This window comes from Hoplias malabaricus, chromosome 18 (genome assembly GCF_029633855.1).
Source record: "Hoplias malabaricus isolate fHopMal1 chromosome 18, fHopMal1.hap1, whole genome shotgun sequence".
NCBI lineage: Eukaryota > Metazoa > Chordata > Actinopteri > Characiformes > Erythrinidae > Hoplias > Hoplias malabaricus.
The window spans coordinates 16,224,774-16,242,653 of NC_089817.1; the positions used below are offsets into that span (position 1 = coordinate 16,224,774).

Here is a 17,880-nt window from a genome sequence, read left to right on the forward strand (position 1 = left end):
TTGGCTATAGTGGGATTGTTATATCATAGTGATTTATCAGAAGGCAGATAACTGCTGTCTTAAGTTTTGGGGGTGGGGGACATTTCATATTTTATCTGTCTTTCATGCGTCTCCTTCAATACAGAAGTTCTCTCATAACAGCTGCAGAGGGAGACGTATTTTAACACAGTTAATAATTGCAGTTATTTCAGAGCAAAGTCTCCATAAAGTCTTTACTCCACTGGGTTCAGTCAAATCTGCCGGCTTTGAAACAGGCTGCTAGTTCTGAACAGCCCTAAGCATTTCTTATCTGCCTGTGTTTGAATGGCTTTCTCAGTCTCTCAGTGGTTTTTCAGTTTTGTACAGCAGCTGTCAGAGGCCTGTGAGAAACCCACGCACACACACAGACTCATAACTAAAAAATTAAAAACCTTTCATGCCTAAGGATCCTCTATATACACAAGTTCCTCTGTCCTCATAGACTACAACCTTAACCCTGACTTTTATTAAAATAAAGATAAGGCCTGGGAAAGCTGGGCACAAATTAATGCAGATAAAAATGTAACATGGATAATTTATGTAGTTCAATAAGTGGACTTGCTTTTAGTCTTGTTCTCATGTGCCTCGAGCTTCACTGTGAAGACTGTGATTTTGTACCATACATGTCCTTTTTTCATCTTGAGGTTTTCAGCTCCTGAGTTTAGGGTTTAACTCACATAATTTAAATGTTTACTATTTCAGTACCGGTTAGATAGCTGTAAATGGTAGCACTATTTTGAAGCATGTAAACAACTCACTGTAGGAGTAGGAACATTGGGCTAAATGTAAAAAACAAACTAACAAAAAAAGGGATGATGTGCAAATAATCTATAACACACACACACACACACACACAAAAATATATGAGAGAGTGAGAGAAAATGCTACACATTGGTAAAAATACAGCTGTCCCATCTTTTTTGGGACAGGTGTATGTTTACCAATGTGTTGTGTCATCTCTTTCTTCTCTAAATGTCTGGGAACAGAGGAGACCAATTGCTGTAGTTTTGAAAGAGAAATATTTCCCCATTCTTCCTTGTTAGTAGGATATCAGCTGCTCAGGAGTTCTGGGTCTCCATCATAGAGTTTCACATTTTATAACACACTAATTGTTTTTCAGTGAATGACAGATCTGGACTAGTTTAGAACACAGATTCTTTTACCAAGGAGCCATGGTTTTGTAATTCATACAGAATGTGAACTGGCTTTGACAACCATTAGTCTGGTCAGTACCTTAGGGCACATGCCTTGTGAACAGCAAAACGGATGTCTTCAATTGAAGCAGTCAAAACAATCAGTTCAGCGTCGGTGTCCTCATATTCCCTTTGGAGCAACAAGAACAGAAAAAATAACAGTTCCTCATCATCTGCAAAGTTAAGAGTCAAAACCTCTTGTCTGTTGTTTACTAGTGCTGATATTCATAGATCAACAGGTGCGGTTTAAAATATTTAAAACCTTTATTTTGAAAAGTGAGGATAGCACAAGAAATGCTACTGTACCAAGTACAATGGAATGCTTCAGTAGGGGGTAACTGATAAATCCCCACAAACTTTCCGTTTTCGTTCAAAAATGCCATTCACAGCACAACTATTCCAAGATGTGTATCACAACCACAAAGTGACAGCAATGCACACTACATCCACATTCAGCATCTTTATTCTTTTAAAGGAAGTTAAGAAAAAAACTTGAGGACTGTGAGACTGCGTCTTTAATGAGTCATTTAAGGTCAAACGTATCTCCAGTCCGGATGTTAAAATGTCTCTCTAGGCCATCGTTTCTTTTCTCATGATGCGTTTGGAATTGCATAAGACTCCTGTAAGTGCTGCTCTTCCTCGTGGCCTTCCTCTTTTCCTCATGGTCTTGTGGCACCTGAAGGAGATGCCCAGCTCCTCCATCACTTCACTGAAAGAGATGCACTGTCAAAGAAAAAATAGGAGGGCACACATTTAATTCTTCACTGTAATATTGCTCCCACTTCTTGCCTTAAAATCTCTTACCAGAGATAACATGGATGTCCCAATCTGATTCCAAGGTTTGGGTTCAGGGCTGAGAAGCATAGTTTTGGGTATGACTACATTGTGAACTACTTATGCCAACATTGTAGAGGTGATAAGAACAAGCTTTATATATCAGAAGCTAATCAGAATCTAAATGTGGGTAGAGTGCAAATATATAACAATGGATAAACATCCATATAACTGCATTGCCAGTGTTTTGACTGTGTTTGAGTTAGATGCTCATTTGTCTAAAGTGCAGGCAGCTATTTTGTTTTAGATGCACTTTCTGACACTGAGCAGCATGCCAGAAGCAAGTACAAAAATCACTCTTGCCACGTTTCTCATTCACAAGTCCGATTGCAAAAACAAATTATGGAAATGTATTTCTGTACCAACAGTGTAACAGTGCTTCTGGTTTAAAAATCAAGAGAAAGTACCAGGCCACTATTTGCTCATTAAAAAATAAATATAAAGCAACAAGACAAGCAAAAGCAGGCAATTCTGCATTATAAAAACTGTGTGTGTGGAGCACTTTGGCTCTATACTTCACACTGAGAATTTCACATAGAGAATTATATTTAAGCTGACCTGAGTGCGAACACTCCATAGAAAAAAGAAAGGCCAACAGATGCTCTTTGGATATACATTTAAAACTGAGCATAGCACAGATAGTGCTGCTATAGTGTGTACAGCATCTTCAGGTTAATGCATTTACTTTCTACAGTAAAAAATGAATAGATTTCATGTATTATTTACTCACAAGCATTATATCCCGACATGAAAAAGACTGAAAAAAGTACATGCAAACAGTGACTGCACTAAAGTGTACTTTACCATAGTGCCGCACGGAATCTGACACAAAGGGTATGACTTCTTTTGATGAACTGCGTGCTCTCATTTTTGTTTAATAGCTAGGAACATCTTGAGCATTATGCACTCACATCCACTCAATAAATCATTTGGCTTATTGTCTTTTCATAATTATAAATCCCAAGCACTTATCTGTTCATCAGTTCAGTTCTGCTGAAAAATAAAAGCGGATTTCTCTCCCTGATTGACAGGCTCTGACATGGCCCAGCTTTGACCGTGAGAGCCAGAATGCCCTTTGTGAGCCGATCCATCATGATAAGGTTATTTAATACAGCTTAGGCCACAAAGGCCATGGGCAGAAAGCTTCCTGTAGGCATAATGATAGCAGATTCCGCTTCCCTATATACTGCAGTACATTTCTTTGGGCGTAAAATAGCATTTGGATCATTCTCAAAGAATCACTATGCAATGTAGCTGAACTGAACTTTTAAGGCTTTTTGAAACACAAGTGGGTAGTAGTCAGGTGTCGTACACACGCTGACAAGATTGAATTCAAAACAGGGCATGTCATAAATGTATCTCCAGACCAGAAACTGTCATATCTGCAGTGACACCATGGAAACAAATCAATATTTAATTTTGTACTCCATTTCTTATCTATTAAGGTACAGGGCAAGGAATAAAACCTAAAACCTTCTGTGCACTCTGAATGAATCTTTCCTACATTTCAAAGAAGCCTGTGTACTAGACTGGGGTTAGGAGTTAAGTGGAGTGATATCTGCTGACAGGGAGGGGTGATTAATGAGGTCACACGCACCCCTTCGAAATAGCGAGGTGAGAGCAGAAGTGATTAACGCGAGGAGCATATGTCATCCCCAAGAAGGCGCCCACTCTCTAAATCTGTGGATAAGGATGTGCCAGTGGAAGAGTTGGAATCACGTCTCTGCATCTGCCGTGACTGCACGCCATAAAAGAAACAGAAGGCCTTTGCATGCAGATGAAAGACAAAACAAAAAGAAAATGCCATATCAATGAACAAATCAATAAACATGCAAATCAAAATGGAATAAAATGCACAAATTGCATACATGCATTATAATAATGAGCATACCCAATGAAAATTATGTAAAGCTTTTGTATATGAAAGGAATCTGATGCTGAATAATGAATACAAATCTAGCAATTGCTGGCTCTCACAACTCCTCCAGTATGATTTTAATGGTACAATCCTTTTAAGCATTGAGCTGCACAGACACACGCACAGTGCCAGACTCATCCTACACACCTCCTCAATATCGCTGTTCTTGCGGGCCTTGTAGATGAATTCTCCGATGGCCACAAACACAGACAAGACCAGGCCAGCAGCCAATACGATGAAGATGCCACCAATGTTCTCCACACCCAAGGCACTAGCCTCCTTTTTGTCTTCCTCAGGGCAGCCATTCCCTCTCCACCACTTCTCCTTCATCATGTGCAGCTTGCCCTCCTCCTGTAGCTGCAGGATGGCGATGGTCACCTTGTCCCTGTAGGGTGACCCTAGAGAAAGATAACTCTTATGTTGCTGCTGGTAGGGTGTCGAGCAGATACAGATAGGGATAAGGTCTTTAACTGTCCTAAAGTATTCTGACCTGACGTTTTGCTCATCTGGATACAATCTCCATTGCTATTAAATATAGCTTCAATAATCAATATAAAGGAAATAAAAACTCATCAGACGTGTCTAAATAAACCAGCTACAAGTTAGTCCCACTTGCTTAAGGATGGAATATGTCAATGGAAACAAAGATAAAACAAAAGTGAAGTTAAATAAAATCATTTAAAGAAACCCCCTCAAGTGTTTAAAGCTCTTTTAACTGTGGATCTGAAATGGTTCTGAAAAGATGTTGGTGAGAAAAGAAAATTCTGACTAATTCATTAAATCTGGACACTAATAAGATTTAATTAACTTATGGATGAGTTTAATTTTACATTTGGGATTACTTCTAAGACTGAACTATAGGATTCTGGAAAAAAATCCCCTCAGATTTACTTGGAAATAATGGAAAGAATGGCAATTGTTGGATACACTGACAATAATAAAGGCTTCTAAGCAATTTTCAGTTAAATCTGTTTCTACTTCTATCCTGATTCTGCTATTTAGATACCTTGAACCTTCAACTCAATGAATTCAATAAATAAAATAGAGAACTTCAATGCATGCCCTTCCAAAACCAGTGGGAAAAGGATGTCATGTTATAATTTTTTTTACCTATGGGGGTGCCCACTCCATAGCCTTTGGAGTCTATGAGTCCTCCGACCTGGGTGAGATTGCAGTTCCTCTGGCTGATATACTCTATGCTGGTGGACTCCATTAGAAGGGCATAGTCTGTAGTTAGGACACGTGTGATGCCCTCTCTAGTGTTCTTTACCAGCGCTGTGTTCTTCCTGCTGCTCATGAATGTCCACATCTTCTCATACGTCGATATTTTTGACTTCTGACAGCAAACAAAGGGAGAGCTTAGTAAAGTTCAGGTTGACTTTGAAACTTTTAGAAAAGGAAACATCTATTCCCTCTGTTTAATTCATTCCATAGAGTTGATACCATCCCTTACACAGCTATCAATATCACCTTATCAAGGACACAAAGCGGGTAGAATCCATACAGCTGTGCTGTGTAATAACTTTGCCCCTGCCGCCTCTCAGGAAGAGTCAAAAAGAGGCAAGTCGCCTCCGATTTGAAGCCTGTGTATGTGTGGAGCTCAGCCAGGAGAAATGGAACAGCTGCGTGCTAAATCTCTCTCATCTGATTCAATCTGTATTGGCCGTCTACAAGCCACTGTTTTACCAGCTACAGGAGGCAGTAATCATCGGCCACAATCTTTGTGGATAAAACCCACACCGGTTGCTGTGCTCTCTCTTTTGCCCTCTCCCTGGGTCTGAATTGCCTGACTCTCTCTCCTATTTCCCCCTTCCCTCTAGTTGTCTGTATGTCTCACAGAGAGAGAAAGAGAGAAAGAGAGAGAGAGAGAGAGAGAGAGAGAGAGAGAGAGAGAGAGAGAGAGAGAGGGAACAGTATCTATACATGGCCCATACATTGAGACTAACCAGTGGATTTGCTGAAGTGGATTACTGGTATTACTGAGATAGATTACTGTTATTACTGGCATAAGAGATGGGAAGATTATTAGAAGTGAATACTGCAGTGATTTCTGGCAGATTGGAGTACACAGGGGCATTAGCACAGTGGCAAAGATGAATCTGTTCTAGACAAAAGTCATCTTTCTAGAAATGGAAAGGCAAATGTCGCCCGATGAGGCCTTTCCTCATGTGTTACATTGCTTTGAATATACAGTGTGGAGAGATGCATTGTCAGTACCTGCTGGTTGTTTCTGCATACATCACCCATATTGGATAGAAGTGTTAGCAATCAATGAGCTTTCTAAAAGTCACATTAACATACACAAAATCAACAATTCTCTGCAATCTAACAGGGGAATATTATATTATTATACTCTGCACCTATCTTGATATCGATAACCCATGCACAGTATATATACAGACACTGTGGGTGTATATATGATTCCAAGGATTGGGACCACGGCTTGATCCAAGCATATATTAAGCATATTGTTTGATTGGTTATTGATTATGTTGGGCCAAATTCAGTAAAAAAAATAAATTTGTATTTTGTTCTTATTATTGGTCAGTGATAAAAACAAGCTTTATATATCAGAAGCAGAATTTAAACATTTAAATGTGTGTATAGTTGAAATATATTACAGTGGATAAATAATAATCTATAACTGCACTGTCAGTGTTTTAAATGTAATTGAGCTAGCTGCTCGTTTGTTTACAATGCAAGCCACCATTTTGTTTTAGGGGCACTTTCAGACACTGTGAGCAGCATGCCACCAGAAGCATGTACAAAATTCACTCCTGCCCGAGAATTCTTACTTTAAAGAAAGTCATGGTCGAGCCATCTCTCACAGCCCCATATTCGATTCTAGTCTGCTTTGCCAGATCATCTGCTGAATCGATCGGAGCATCCATCCTCTCCACCGTGAGAAAAGCAGCCAGGTTAGCCGTGTAGGAAGATATGATGATTAGTGTGAAAAACCACCAAATCCCTCCAACGATTCGTGTGGACAGAGCCTTGGGCATCAGTTCTGAGCCTGTTAAAACAGAAGCAGAGACACCGGTCAGAGCAATGTTAGGGCTGCAAGGATTATAGAGAAAATAACAAGCTATGCCCTACACAACACAAAAACATTTACCCCATAGCTTAACAAGCATTCAAAAGCAAGGTGTATTTGGCATAAAAGCACTAACATGACTAACGGAAACTAACAGCCACTAGTTAACATTTTATTTAAAAACAGTGATGGCAGAATGATGTGAGATTATCGTCTTTTGGGAATTGCTAGGTTCAAAGCAGAGGTTCAAGACACTTTAAAGGAGACATATAAATACCCCTCCACCCCTGCCCAGGTACCTGGGGATTTTTTGTGGAATGGGATAAAACAAGCTCTTCTGAATTAGCTCTGTTTCCTATGTAAAGTGCAGGTTTACTGGAATTATACTGCCCCCCATCCCCTGCTCTATGAGCGGCTCCAAACACACACCAGACTCATGTTCATTTGAACAATGGTGGGGGGGTTTAACTGCATAAAACAGTTATAACCAGAGTGGAGAATATTAGAAAGCAAACAAGCATCAGCTTCATCTTTCAACTGTTCAGTAATACAGGTCAGTACTACTATGTGTCTATAGACTGGTGGTGCAGTTTTAGTAGGGGAAACAGCCACTACAACTACTGCAATGACTTCAAATACAACAGGAAAATATGAGGAAAATGGGGTGTTTTAAACATTGCATTCCCATCCATATACAGCAGTGTGTAACTGAGAACATTTTATCTTATCAATGGACTCATATAGTCTCCGCTCTCACAACATTCGTTCTGGATTTCCATCTGGAGAGCAATGATAAATCTGATGGGTGGATTTTGGTGGATTTTCAAACTGGAAGGATTCATTGTGATAGAGGCTCAAATATACGATGCTGTCAAAAGGGTGGCATTATGGTGTCTATCTTTACTAAGGAATAAATAAACAGTCTCTCTTTTTGTTACTGTTATGATGAACGCCCTACCACAGACAGTCAGTGCCCTCTGAGGTGCTCAACTAATGATGTACTGAGGCCTCTGAGGACCTCTGCAGATTGTTTTATATACAGACCTCTTAGGTTGTTTTATATATATTGCCAGGGACCATATATAATACCTAAATAAACCTTAATAAACCTAAACCTGGGTAAAAAGATGTTCTGCACTTAACTATCTAACGATCTGAGGTGCCTGGGCAATAAACATAATTATGTACATTACAAAGAATACAAAATACAAATATTGCATTATTTTTGCTTATGAAAATATAAAAGTCAATGCACTCTATAGTAAGCAAAAATATTACAAATTGATGTATGTTATATTGATATACATGTTAGTGAGTAGTCAAAACTAATAATACTTCTCTTCATTTGTTTAAATATCAGTTTAAAGTGTTAGTCACCTCTACACTGTCAAATGGCCATATATTCACAGACCAGCCACAATATTAAAACTACCGAGGAGTGATATGTTGACAGGAAAAAATGGTAAGCATAAGAAGAGTGATTTGTTGAGGACCAAATTGTTATGGCTAGAAGGCCTAGTGATTGGTACCTAAAGAAGTGGTCCAAGAAAGGACAACTTTTGAATTGGGGATAGGGTCAAGGACACCCAAGGCTCATTAATGCACAAAGGCTTGCCACATCTTTCTAAGCTCATGTTAGAGCTAGAGTTAGAACCCAGTGCTTTGCAGCTTGATGTATATGGGGCTGCATAGTCACTTACCTGGGGTACAGATGGCATCAAAATACACTACTGAAACAAGGCAAACCTAAACATTGGTTTACACCAGGTACATTCCTTCATGGCAGAGGTATTCCCTAATGCCCATTGCCTTTTTCTGCAGGATAACACACACTACCACAATGCAAAATGTGTTAAGGAATGTCTAGAGCAGGGGTCGGCAACCCGCGGCTCTTTGATCCCTCTGAGGTGGCTCAGCTTTTGAAAATAATTAATGAGTATTTAATTAAAATGTATTTTATTTTGGTTTGTCATTTTCATGTATTCAAATGTAATTTTATGAAGATTATGGCGATCTTGTAACATCTAAAATATTTTAATATTTAATATTTAAAATATTTTTGTCGCTCTTAATACACGTCACAACTTCCAATGTGCGACACCCGCCAGTTTGCGGTTTCTTGAACTTTTTGACAGCTGACTGCACGGTGCCAGTAAAATAATGACGGCACGCAGAGAGAGGACAGCTTTTGTGTTTACTGCCAGTGGATAATTTAAGTTCGGCATTTTTTTCCATTACTACAAGAACTCAAATAGACATTGAGTATTTTACTTAACCTTAAACCCGTCTTTTTTTTGGGACTTAAAAATGTTTTGTTGCATGCAGAAATGTTATTTCATTTTCTCTGCAGTTGTTCATTGATTTCATAAATGTAACAGTAGTTTGTTTATACATAGCACAAAGGCAAAAAACACTGTTATGCGCAGTGTTATTTCATTTAAAATTTCAAAAGGGTTTTGTGGCTCCCAGTGTTTTCTTTACTGTGTGAAATGGGTCCAAATGGCTCTTTGAGTGGTAAAGGTTGCCGACCCCTGGCCTAGAGGAACTTGAAAAAGAGTACAAAGCACTGACAAAGCATGGCCTCTAAATTCCCCAGAGCTCAGTCTGATTCAGTATCTGTGAGATGTGCTGAGAAAAACACTACAATTCATGGTCCCAGCTGGGAAATAACATGACTTAATGGAACTGCTAATGTCATAGTACTCTGTCAGAAATACTGACACTGTGGTACATAACTGTTTGAGGTGGTACCATATTTTATATTAATTGTAGATTTTAAAGGTATGTTGACTTCATATGCCCCATTTAATCTCTATGACTTAAATAACGTCCAAATATTCACCTGTGACGAAGAGCATGCATTGTCCCTTTAGAACCATAAATGTCCTTTTAAACATACACATGTTTTTACTTTTAGTGACAATAATGTACATGGATAATTTATTTTTCTCTCTGGGTCACTTCTTTTCTGAAAAAAAAAAAAAACCAACCCACTACGATTCATGGAGGTCTCAGCTTGCAACTTACATGACTTAATGGAACTGCCTATGTCATGGTATATTGTCAAAAATAGTGTCACTGTGGTGGGACCATCAAGGTACATATTCAGTACATACATAATATATATATATATATATATATATTAAATTGTATTGATTTTATATGCCCCATTTATTCTCCAGGACTTATATTATGTTCTTTTATTCAACACATTTCTGTAATAAATTATTACAAATATTCACCTCTCTTGCTGGGGAAGAGAATGTAATGTACTTTTAGGGAACACAACTGGACTCTAAAACCCCTATTGTATCTTTAAAAGGTATAATTACACTGTTTGTACATGTAGTGACCAACAATATACCCCAATGGTACATGTGTAGTCCATGCCTACAAGGTTCAAAACTGTTCTGGCAGAACAAACAAGGCCTATTATTATTATTATTATTAAGGCATAGTATTGGGGCCAATCTTCAGAACTACCACAGTTGAAACAAGTGATCAGTTTTCCATAAAGTTCCAGTCTCTTGAGTTCAAACCAATGTGTTAGTAAGAAGTATATAATATGGCAGTATTCCAGTTTCAGTGACATCCTGAGTATTGAATAAAAAAAAAATAGACATACAGGAGGGTCCAAAATCTGAGACCACAATAATACAGGAAAGCAAAACAGAAACTGGAAAGTGAGAGAAATAACTAATTTTTAAATACTACACACTAAACAAAATTCTGACACAAACCATGTTCACTGTTCAACTCTCTACTAAAGCATGTGTTAAGACAACTTACGTGCATTTTATTATCTTATTACAAGTCATATACTGTCTGTGACATAGACATAGTCTGTGTCTCCTCAAATGTCTGCTTCTGTGGATCGATCTATACTATACTAATAAGTATCCATTAATTGTAGGGCACTTACTTGAAACTCATGTGGCGTTTAATGAGAGCTGGGACCGCCTAGGATGAGTAGAACCATAATTTAACTTTAAAATAACAGTGGGGTAAGTAGGCTTAAGGGCTATGGGACAAGTTAATAATAAGCCAGTGTTTCAAAAGCTAATGTCTTTCATGCATGACTGCCCAAAAGATTGACAGACTACACTCGGCTGGTGGCCTCTGGCTTTTGGAAAGGCTTTGAAATTCCCTTTGACTTGACAGGTAAATCTAATAACTTTGATCAGCAAATAAGAACATCAAACATCTCTGTATACAGACATGCTGCAGTAAGTAAACACCAAGAAACTGCTCACCTGCTTTTTCAGTTTAGATGCAGTGGTCAAACAAATAGAACAACGATATGTGAAAGTTTGTTCTGCAATAAGGATTTACAGGGTTTTCTCCAGATAGAATAAACAGTTGAGAAAAAGTTCAGTTGTGCCTGCACAGCTTGTATCTCCTCAGAATTTGGGACGAATTAAGACATTCTATAGCATTCTGTGGAGTGCATTGGGTCCCATCTAGTCCTCTTGGGAAGAGATGGAGTAGTTTTGTAATCCAGAACTAATCATTTAATGCCATTTAAATACTAAACAGTACCTGACCTCACTAGAGCTATCACATCCTCACAGAAGTTCAAACATCTAGTCTATTGCCTGGCAGAAATGTAGATATCTTACTTTCTTTTTCTTTTAGTAATACACTCTCTCTGTCTCATAAACACACACAAATATGGAGAATGTACCAGTGGTCAACTAATGGGCCACAGACTCTAATAAACCGTAAAGTGACAAAAGTGCCTTTACACACCCGCCATACTTAAAGCGAACAGAAAACTTAAAAACTTGCATTAACACACAAGCTTCCACGGCTGAGTAGTCTCAGTAGAGCAAACCCCATCTGTCTAATATTTCAGAAGAAAATTCTTGCTAGGTCAGAATATGGTGCACAATGATTGGTTCGTATCTCCTGCGCTCATTAATGTAACACTTGCTGCTTCACACTCTCCTGCACACCTGACACATCATCCATTTATTTGTGTGTCCTGTGCTGTGGAACCAGCCGCCTCTCCACCGGGCCAGAACTGCCTCATTACAGAAAAACTAGGCTGAGACTATGAGACTGGGCTAAATGCTGGACTATAATTAGGGTGTCACTTTAAATCAAGTGTTTCTAATAACACCAAAATTTCCCTGTGGCTACAGTACAAAAGAGAATAAGGTCTTGGCATTATTGTGTGACTAACGATAAACTATGCATTATCTTCTTGGCGGTGTAATATCTGTTAATGTCATAGTCACTGATTAAATGTGAACTGGTATTTTCCAATAAAAATTCTATTTAACACACTGCACACAAACCTGCCTCCTGGAGATCTACCTTCATACAAAGTTAATTTGGGCTTTAAGTGGCAGCAGCACCTGCTATACATAATCAATGTTTTGAAGGGAATGCTTTGGATTAAAGTTTGGCAGAAGGTAAATCTCCAAGTTGAAGGCTGGTAAACACTGATTTACACCTTATTTAACAGAACTTGGATTAGGGCACGACTTGATGCTAACAAATAATATGTTTGTATTTGTCAAATGTGATTACTGAGCCTACATATTTACCCATAAAACGATTTCCAATATAGACTTTAACTGAGAAAGAACCAAATACATTGTAACTTAATGTGACAATAAACACTGCTAAATTCCCACCTTGCCTCATGAGTGCTGCAACTCCAAACCACAAACTGTTCAGCAGAGTGAAGTTGTTTTCCATCACGTCTGATGATGGATTGCAGGGGTGAGGGTTATACCATTCATACGGCGTAAACCTGTTTTGTTTTTAAGAAAAAAAAAGACAAGCAATGTATAGATATATCAGAAAATGAGGCACTCTGGATTTCATCATATACGTGTACAATTTATTAGTTTTCTGTTTCAACAAATGAACCACCCACTTCATCTTTATGAAATCTAATTTTCTGATCTGCCTGGTGCAATAAAAAAGGTCAAGATAAAGTCAAGGTTAGAGTGAGCTTCACGACATGATTAATTCACAAGTCAAGATAAGATTGAACATTGATTGAGTGAAACAAAGAGACTACTGCCACAAATATGAGTTTCAAATTCATGTTGTAATCTGACTTTGCAAAAACCAGTCACTTTTAAGAACAACACAATAAATCAGTCCCTGATGAATTTCATAACACATTTTTCATGCCACACGTGCAGACTACAAATTAATTGCAATTAAAGGACGTTTGGAAACCAAATCTCACTTTTTGTCCATATTTTTAGAGTGGAAAACAAAGTGGAAACAAAAATCACTGGCTGAAGTGTTCATCACAAAGACATACAGTGAATAGCTTCCAGGCTTTTGTGTCCGTGTTTCCTCATACCATGGGCAGTTGGATTTACTCTGCGGTTGTGGACATCAACCTTTGATATTGGGTATAAACATGTAACTTAAAACAGTTATTGTTATAAATTAGTAGAATTATGACCATAGACATGCATTTAAAATTTTATTTAAAATATGTCACTATCAGGACAATTAGTTACAGTTGTTAGAAAATGTATTGAATGACAAACGTTTTTTATGATTATGGTTGCTTTTTCTCTTTAACAGTCCAAATAGAATGTTTATGTAAAAAATGTATAACTCGCTTTACTGCCAAAAGTTACATTAGAAACATGGATGAAAAGCAAATCAAATTTAAATAATAAAATAAAAACAGGGACAAAACTGGTTAACCAGATTAATTAAATGCTACATGCCATTATTTTGTGTTATTTGGATAAAATAAAACATTAGAAACTAAATAGCAAATCCTTCTCACTGTACCTTGCAATGACAAAGAGCACACAGCTGACTCCCAGGCACGCCAACAACACATACATCCAGATATCTGGAGTGAGGGGATTGAGGAAGGAAAACACCCCTGGGTTGGTTCCATTAGGTTTGCGGTACAAGATACTGATCCCTAGCGTCATGAAAGGCTTAGAGAAGTCAATAACTTTCTCCCGCACATATGTAATGGTCAAAGGAGCCACAGCCAGATCAGCTATCTGTAAAGAAAGTAAAAACAAAAGGAGACCATTTATTGATAGGGTGTCTGCAAATCTCTTGTTAATTTAATGTTTCTTACAGTAACTTGAAATGTAAGTTAAGGTCCAATTTGATTAATGAAATCGCTGAAATAATTCAGGGTATTTGATATGTAACTTATAGTAAGGTCAGGTAAGTGAAAATATGCAGCCAAATAACCTGTATATGTAGTACAAATTTACAAGGCTTCAAAGTGCAATACTTTGTTACGATCACAGCTTAAGCCCCCAGCATTGGACTGTAGAGCTGTTGAACTGTTCTTTAGTGATGCAGCACAATTTAATAGCTTGGGGATATATTGGAGAGGCATTTGTGATCCAGAACTAACCAACTGACATCAGTACTTGACCTCACCAATTATCTTCATAGACATCTAGTGAAATAAAAGCCTTCCCTGAAGTGTAAAATATGTTACAGTAGCAAAAAGAAAAACTAACTATTAAAACCCTTCATTCCCTGGATGATCAGATGTCCAGGATACTACATGGTTTAGGCAATATAGTATAGCTTAGTCCTAGGTTTGCATATTAAAACCATTTAGCTAAATAATAAAAAATAAATAAATAAAAGAAAAAAAATTTTTTTTTGCATGTATTAAATCATCAAACAAATTTAAATAATAGTAAATACAATTAAAGACAAAATGCAGTTTTTAAATGAAGATTTTATTATTAAGGGAGAAAAAATCCAAACCTAAATGGACCTGTGTAAAAAAAGTGTTTGCCCTCTAAACCTAATAACTGGTTGGGCCACTCTTAGCAGCAACAACTGCAATCAATCATTTGCGGTAACTTGCAATAAGTCTTTTACAGCGCTGGAGGGGAATTTTGGCCCACTCATCTTTGTAGAATTGTTATAATTCAGCCACATTAGAGGGTTTTCGAACATGAACCGCCTTTTTAAGGTCATGCCACAGCATCTCAATAGGATTCAGGTCAGGACTTTGACTACGCCACTCCAAAGTCTTCACTTTGTTTTTCTTCAGCCATTCAGAGGTGGACTAGGTGTGTTTTGGATCATTGTCCTGCTGCAGAACCCAAGTTCGTTTCAGGTTGAGGTCACGAACAGATGGCCAGATATTCTCCTTCAGGAATTTTTGGTAGGCAGCGGAATTCATGGTTCCATTTATCAGTCTTCCAAGTCCTGAAGCAGCAAAACAGCCCCAGACCATCACACTACCACCACCATATTTTACTGTAGGTATGATGTTCTTTTTCTGAAATGCGGTGTTAGTTTTACACCAGACGTAATGGGACACACACCTTCTAAAACGTTCAACTTTTGTCTCGTCAGTCCACAGAGTATTTTCCCAAAAGTCTTGGGGATCATCAAGATGTTTTCTAGAAAATCGAGATAGGCCTAAATGTCTCTCTTATGGTGGAGTCATGAACGCTGATCTTAACTGAGGCAAGTGAGGCATGCAGTTCTTTGGATGTTGTTGTGGGGTCTTTTGTGACCTCTTGCATGAGTCGTTACTGCACTCTTTTGTTAATTTTGGTTCACCGGCCACTCCTGGGAAGTTTCACCACTGTTCCATGTTTTCACCATTTGTGGATAATGGCTCTCAGTGTGGTTCGCTGGAGTACTAAAATTTTAGAAAAGGCTTTATAACCTTTTCCACACTGATAGATCTCAATTACTTTCTTTCTCATTTGTTCCTGAATGTTTTTAGATCTTGGCATGACGTCTAGCTTTTGAGGACCTTTTGTCTACTTCGCTTTGTCAGGCAGGTCCTATTGAAATGATTTCTTGATTGAGGACAGGTGTGGCAGTAATCAGGCCTGGGTACCGCTAGGGAAATTGAACTCAGGTGTGATAAACCACAGTTATGTTTTAACTGGGTGGGGAGTGGGGCAAACACTTTCAGGGCCATGTAGGTTTGGATTTTTTTTCTCCCTTAATAATAAAAACTTAATTTTGTGTTTACTTGTGTTGTCTTTGACTCGTATTGACTAAAATTTATTTGTTTGATCATCTGAGACATTTAAGAGTGACAAACATGTAAAAAATAACAAATCATGAAGGGGGCAAACAATTTTTTACACCACAGTTTTTTTTTGTGCTGTTTTGTACTCCTTGTGTATTTGCCTTTGATGTTCTTTGGACTGTGTATTATTTTTGTAAGTGCTTTGGGTTCTTGAAAAGTGCTATATAAATAAGATTAATTATTATTATTATTATTATTATTATTATTATTAAACATCTAAGAACAGTTTTTTCCACTTTGTAACAGCCAAACATTTCAGAAAGTGTTAAAATGATAAACGATGTGTGATGTGCTTAAATATGCGTGACTTACATGGTCAATAAGCTCCCTAACCATGCCATTCCACTCTCCCTTGTCATTCTGAGCACCGTACTTTCCATCAGACACCAGCTTGACTTCATAATTAAATCCTAGGATGTTAGAGAGCTCCTTCAGCAGGTCCAGACAGTAGCCTTCAAATCGATCATTCCCATACAGCACCTTATCAGACTTCTTATACATTACATAGGGGTTCTCCTGCAAACATATGCACCAAAATCACTTTGGACACTTCCAACCAAAAAATAAACAAATAAATAAATAAATGAATAAAAAATATAGCTACAACTACATTTAAAATCAGTCAGTTACAGAGCTAGCTTTCTGAATAAACTAAGTGCAGAATGGGTGGAAAACAATGCTCTTTTTTAAAGGAGCAGCCTGTCATTTTCTCCAGTGATTATTCTTCATGTTTTGAAACAGCTATTATAAAGACACAGAGTGGCCTGGATATTTCAGGGATTCTGTAGTAAACCCAATCTACACATGGCCACTACCAAGCAGGGTACCAGCTCGATGGAGCATAAACTGGTTCATTTCGTGGCTCTAAAGCAATTTGATTCCTCATCATAAAAAGCAAACAAATATATAATTGTTTTAATACTTTAATATTTACTTTTAATTAATACCTTTATTAATACATATTTGCTGTCAAAATGAATTTTGCTCCTTTTAGCTAATAGTTAAAAGCATAATTTCTTTTTTTCATCTTACCAGAATTGTCGTAACAATGAGCGTTCTGTTGGCCAGTGAATCTGTAACATTTTTAGACGATTCCTGCTTTTCAGTCAACTTCAGCCCCGTATATGAATTCCAAATCCCAATCTATGAGTAATGTAACAGGAATCCATCATATAGAACTGATGACAGCAAACATAAAAGCAATACAAAGAGGGGAAGAAATGTGGGCAATGCTTTCAAATTACATTCAAGATGAATAACGATATTCATTCTATACAGCCTCTGCTTCTGAGAGACAATAAAAATACATCAGAGATCATGACAACAAAGGAGTATAAACATCAATATGGAATGTGAAAACATGTTTACAGAGGGAAGGATTGCCATCTGAAGAAATCAGATGTTTAAAGTTAGTAATAGGAGAGCACAGTTTGAAGCTAATGTATTTGTTAATTTCAGGGGCACACACTGAGTTAAAGTGAGGTGCAGAGGGATTAACAGCAGAGACTGAGCCTTCTCTCAGCTTAAAAACTTTATTCTCGCCTTGTAAATTCCTGCTAGAATCAAAAAGAGCACTTTCAGGATACTTATGCAACAAGGAAAGAATGCTATGGGTTACATTTAAAAGCATATGCAATCAAATGCCTGTCTACTCATTCAAGTATTATTTCTTTTAACACAATGAGAACATTGGGGAAGTGCGGCATGATTATTTTAAATAAAAATCAGCAAGCTTTAAAGGTTGTATGTTTAAATCTGGAAAAAAATAAGTGCAATTGCCCACTGAGGTTCAGGATTTTTATGCCATTTTAATGCCATTCAGAAGGGAAGAGAGCATTCTTCGCCATTCATTTTCATG

General features: G+C 37.7%; 1 protein-coding gene across 4 annotated transcripts in view; it reads right to left on the bottom strand.

Annotated features, from left to right (window-relative positions):
* Positions 1 to 1,478: 1,478 nt before the first annotated feature.
* Positions 1,479 to 17,880, bottom strand: part of grik1a (glutamate receptor, ionotropic, kainate 1a) — a 61,132-nt gene continuing 44,730 nt past the window's right edge. For 2 of the 4 annotated variants that reach the window (XM_066651047.1, XM_066651049.1), the window contains 9 exons: positions 17,055 to 17,165; positions 16,335 to 16,538; positions 13,772 to 13,995; positions 12,640 to 12,758; positions 6,759 to 6,976; positions 5,074 to 5,299; positions 4,111 to 4,361; positions 3,643 to 3,810; positions 1,799 to 1,934 (listed from right to left, as the gene is read on the bottom strand). In XM_066651047.1, the coding sequence (XP_066507144.1) occupies positions 3,676 to 3,810; positions 4,111 to 4,361; positions 5,074 to 5,299; positions 6,759 to 6,976; positions 12,640 to 12,758; positions 13,772 to 13,995; positions 16,335 to 16,538; positions 17,055 to 17,165 (1,488 nt within the window). In that variant the 3' untranslated portion in view covers positions 1,799 to 1,934; positions 3,643 to 3,675. Of the gene's footprint in view, positions 1,935 to 3,642; positions 3,811 to 4,110; positions 4,362 to 5,073; positions 5,300 to 6,758; positions 6,977 to 12,639; positions 12,759 to 13,771; positions 13,996 to 16,334; positions 16,539 to 17,054; positions 17,166 to 17,880 lie in introns of all 4 variants that reach the window. The other 2 variants (XM_066651046.1, XM_066651048.1) reach the window with 1 other exon arrangement.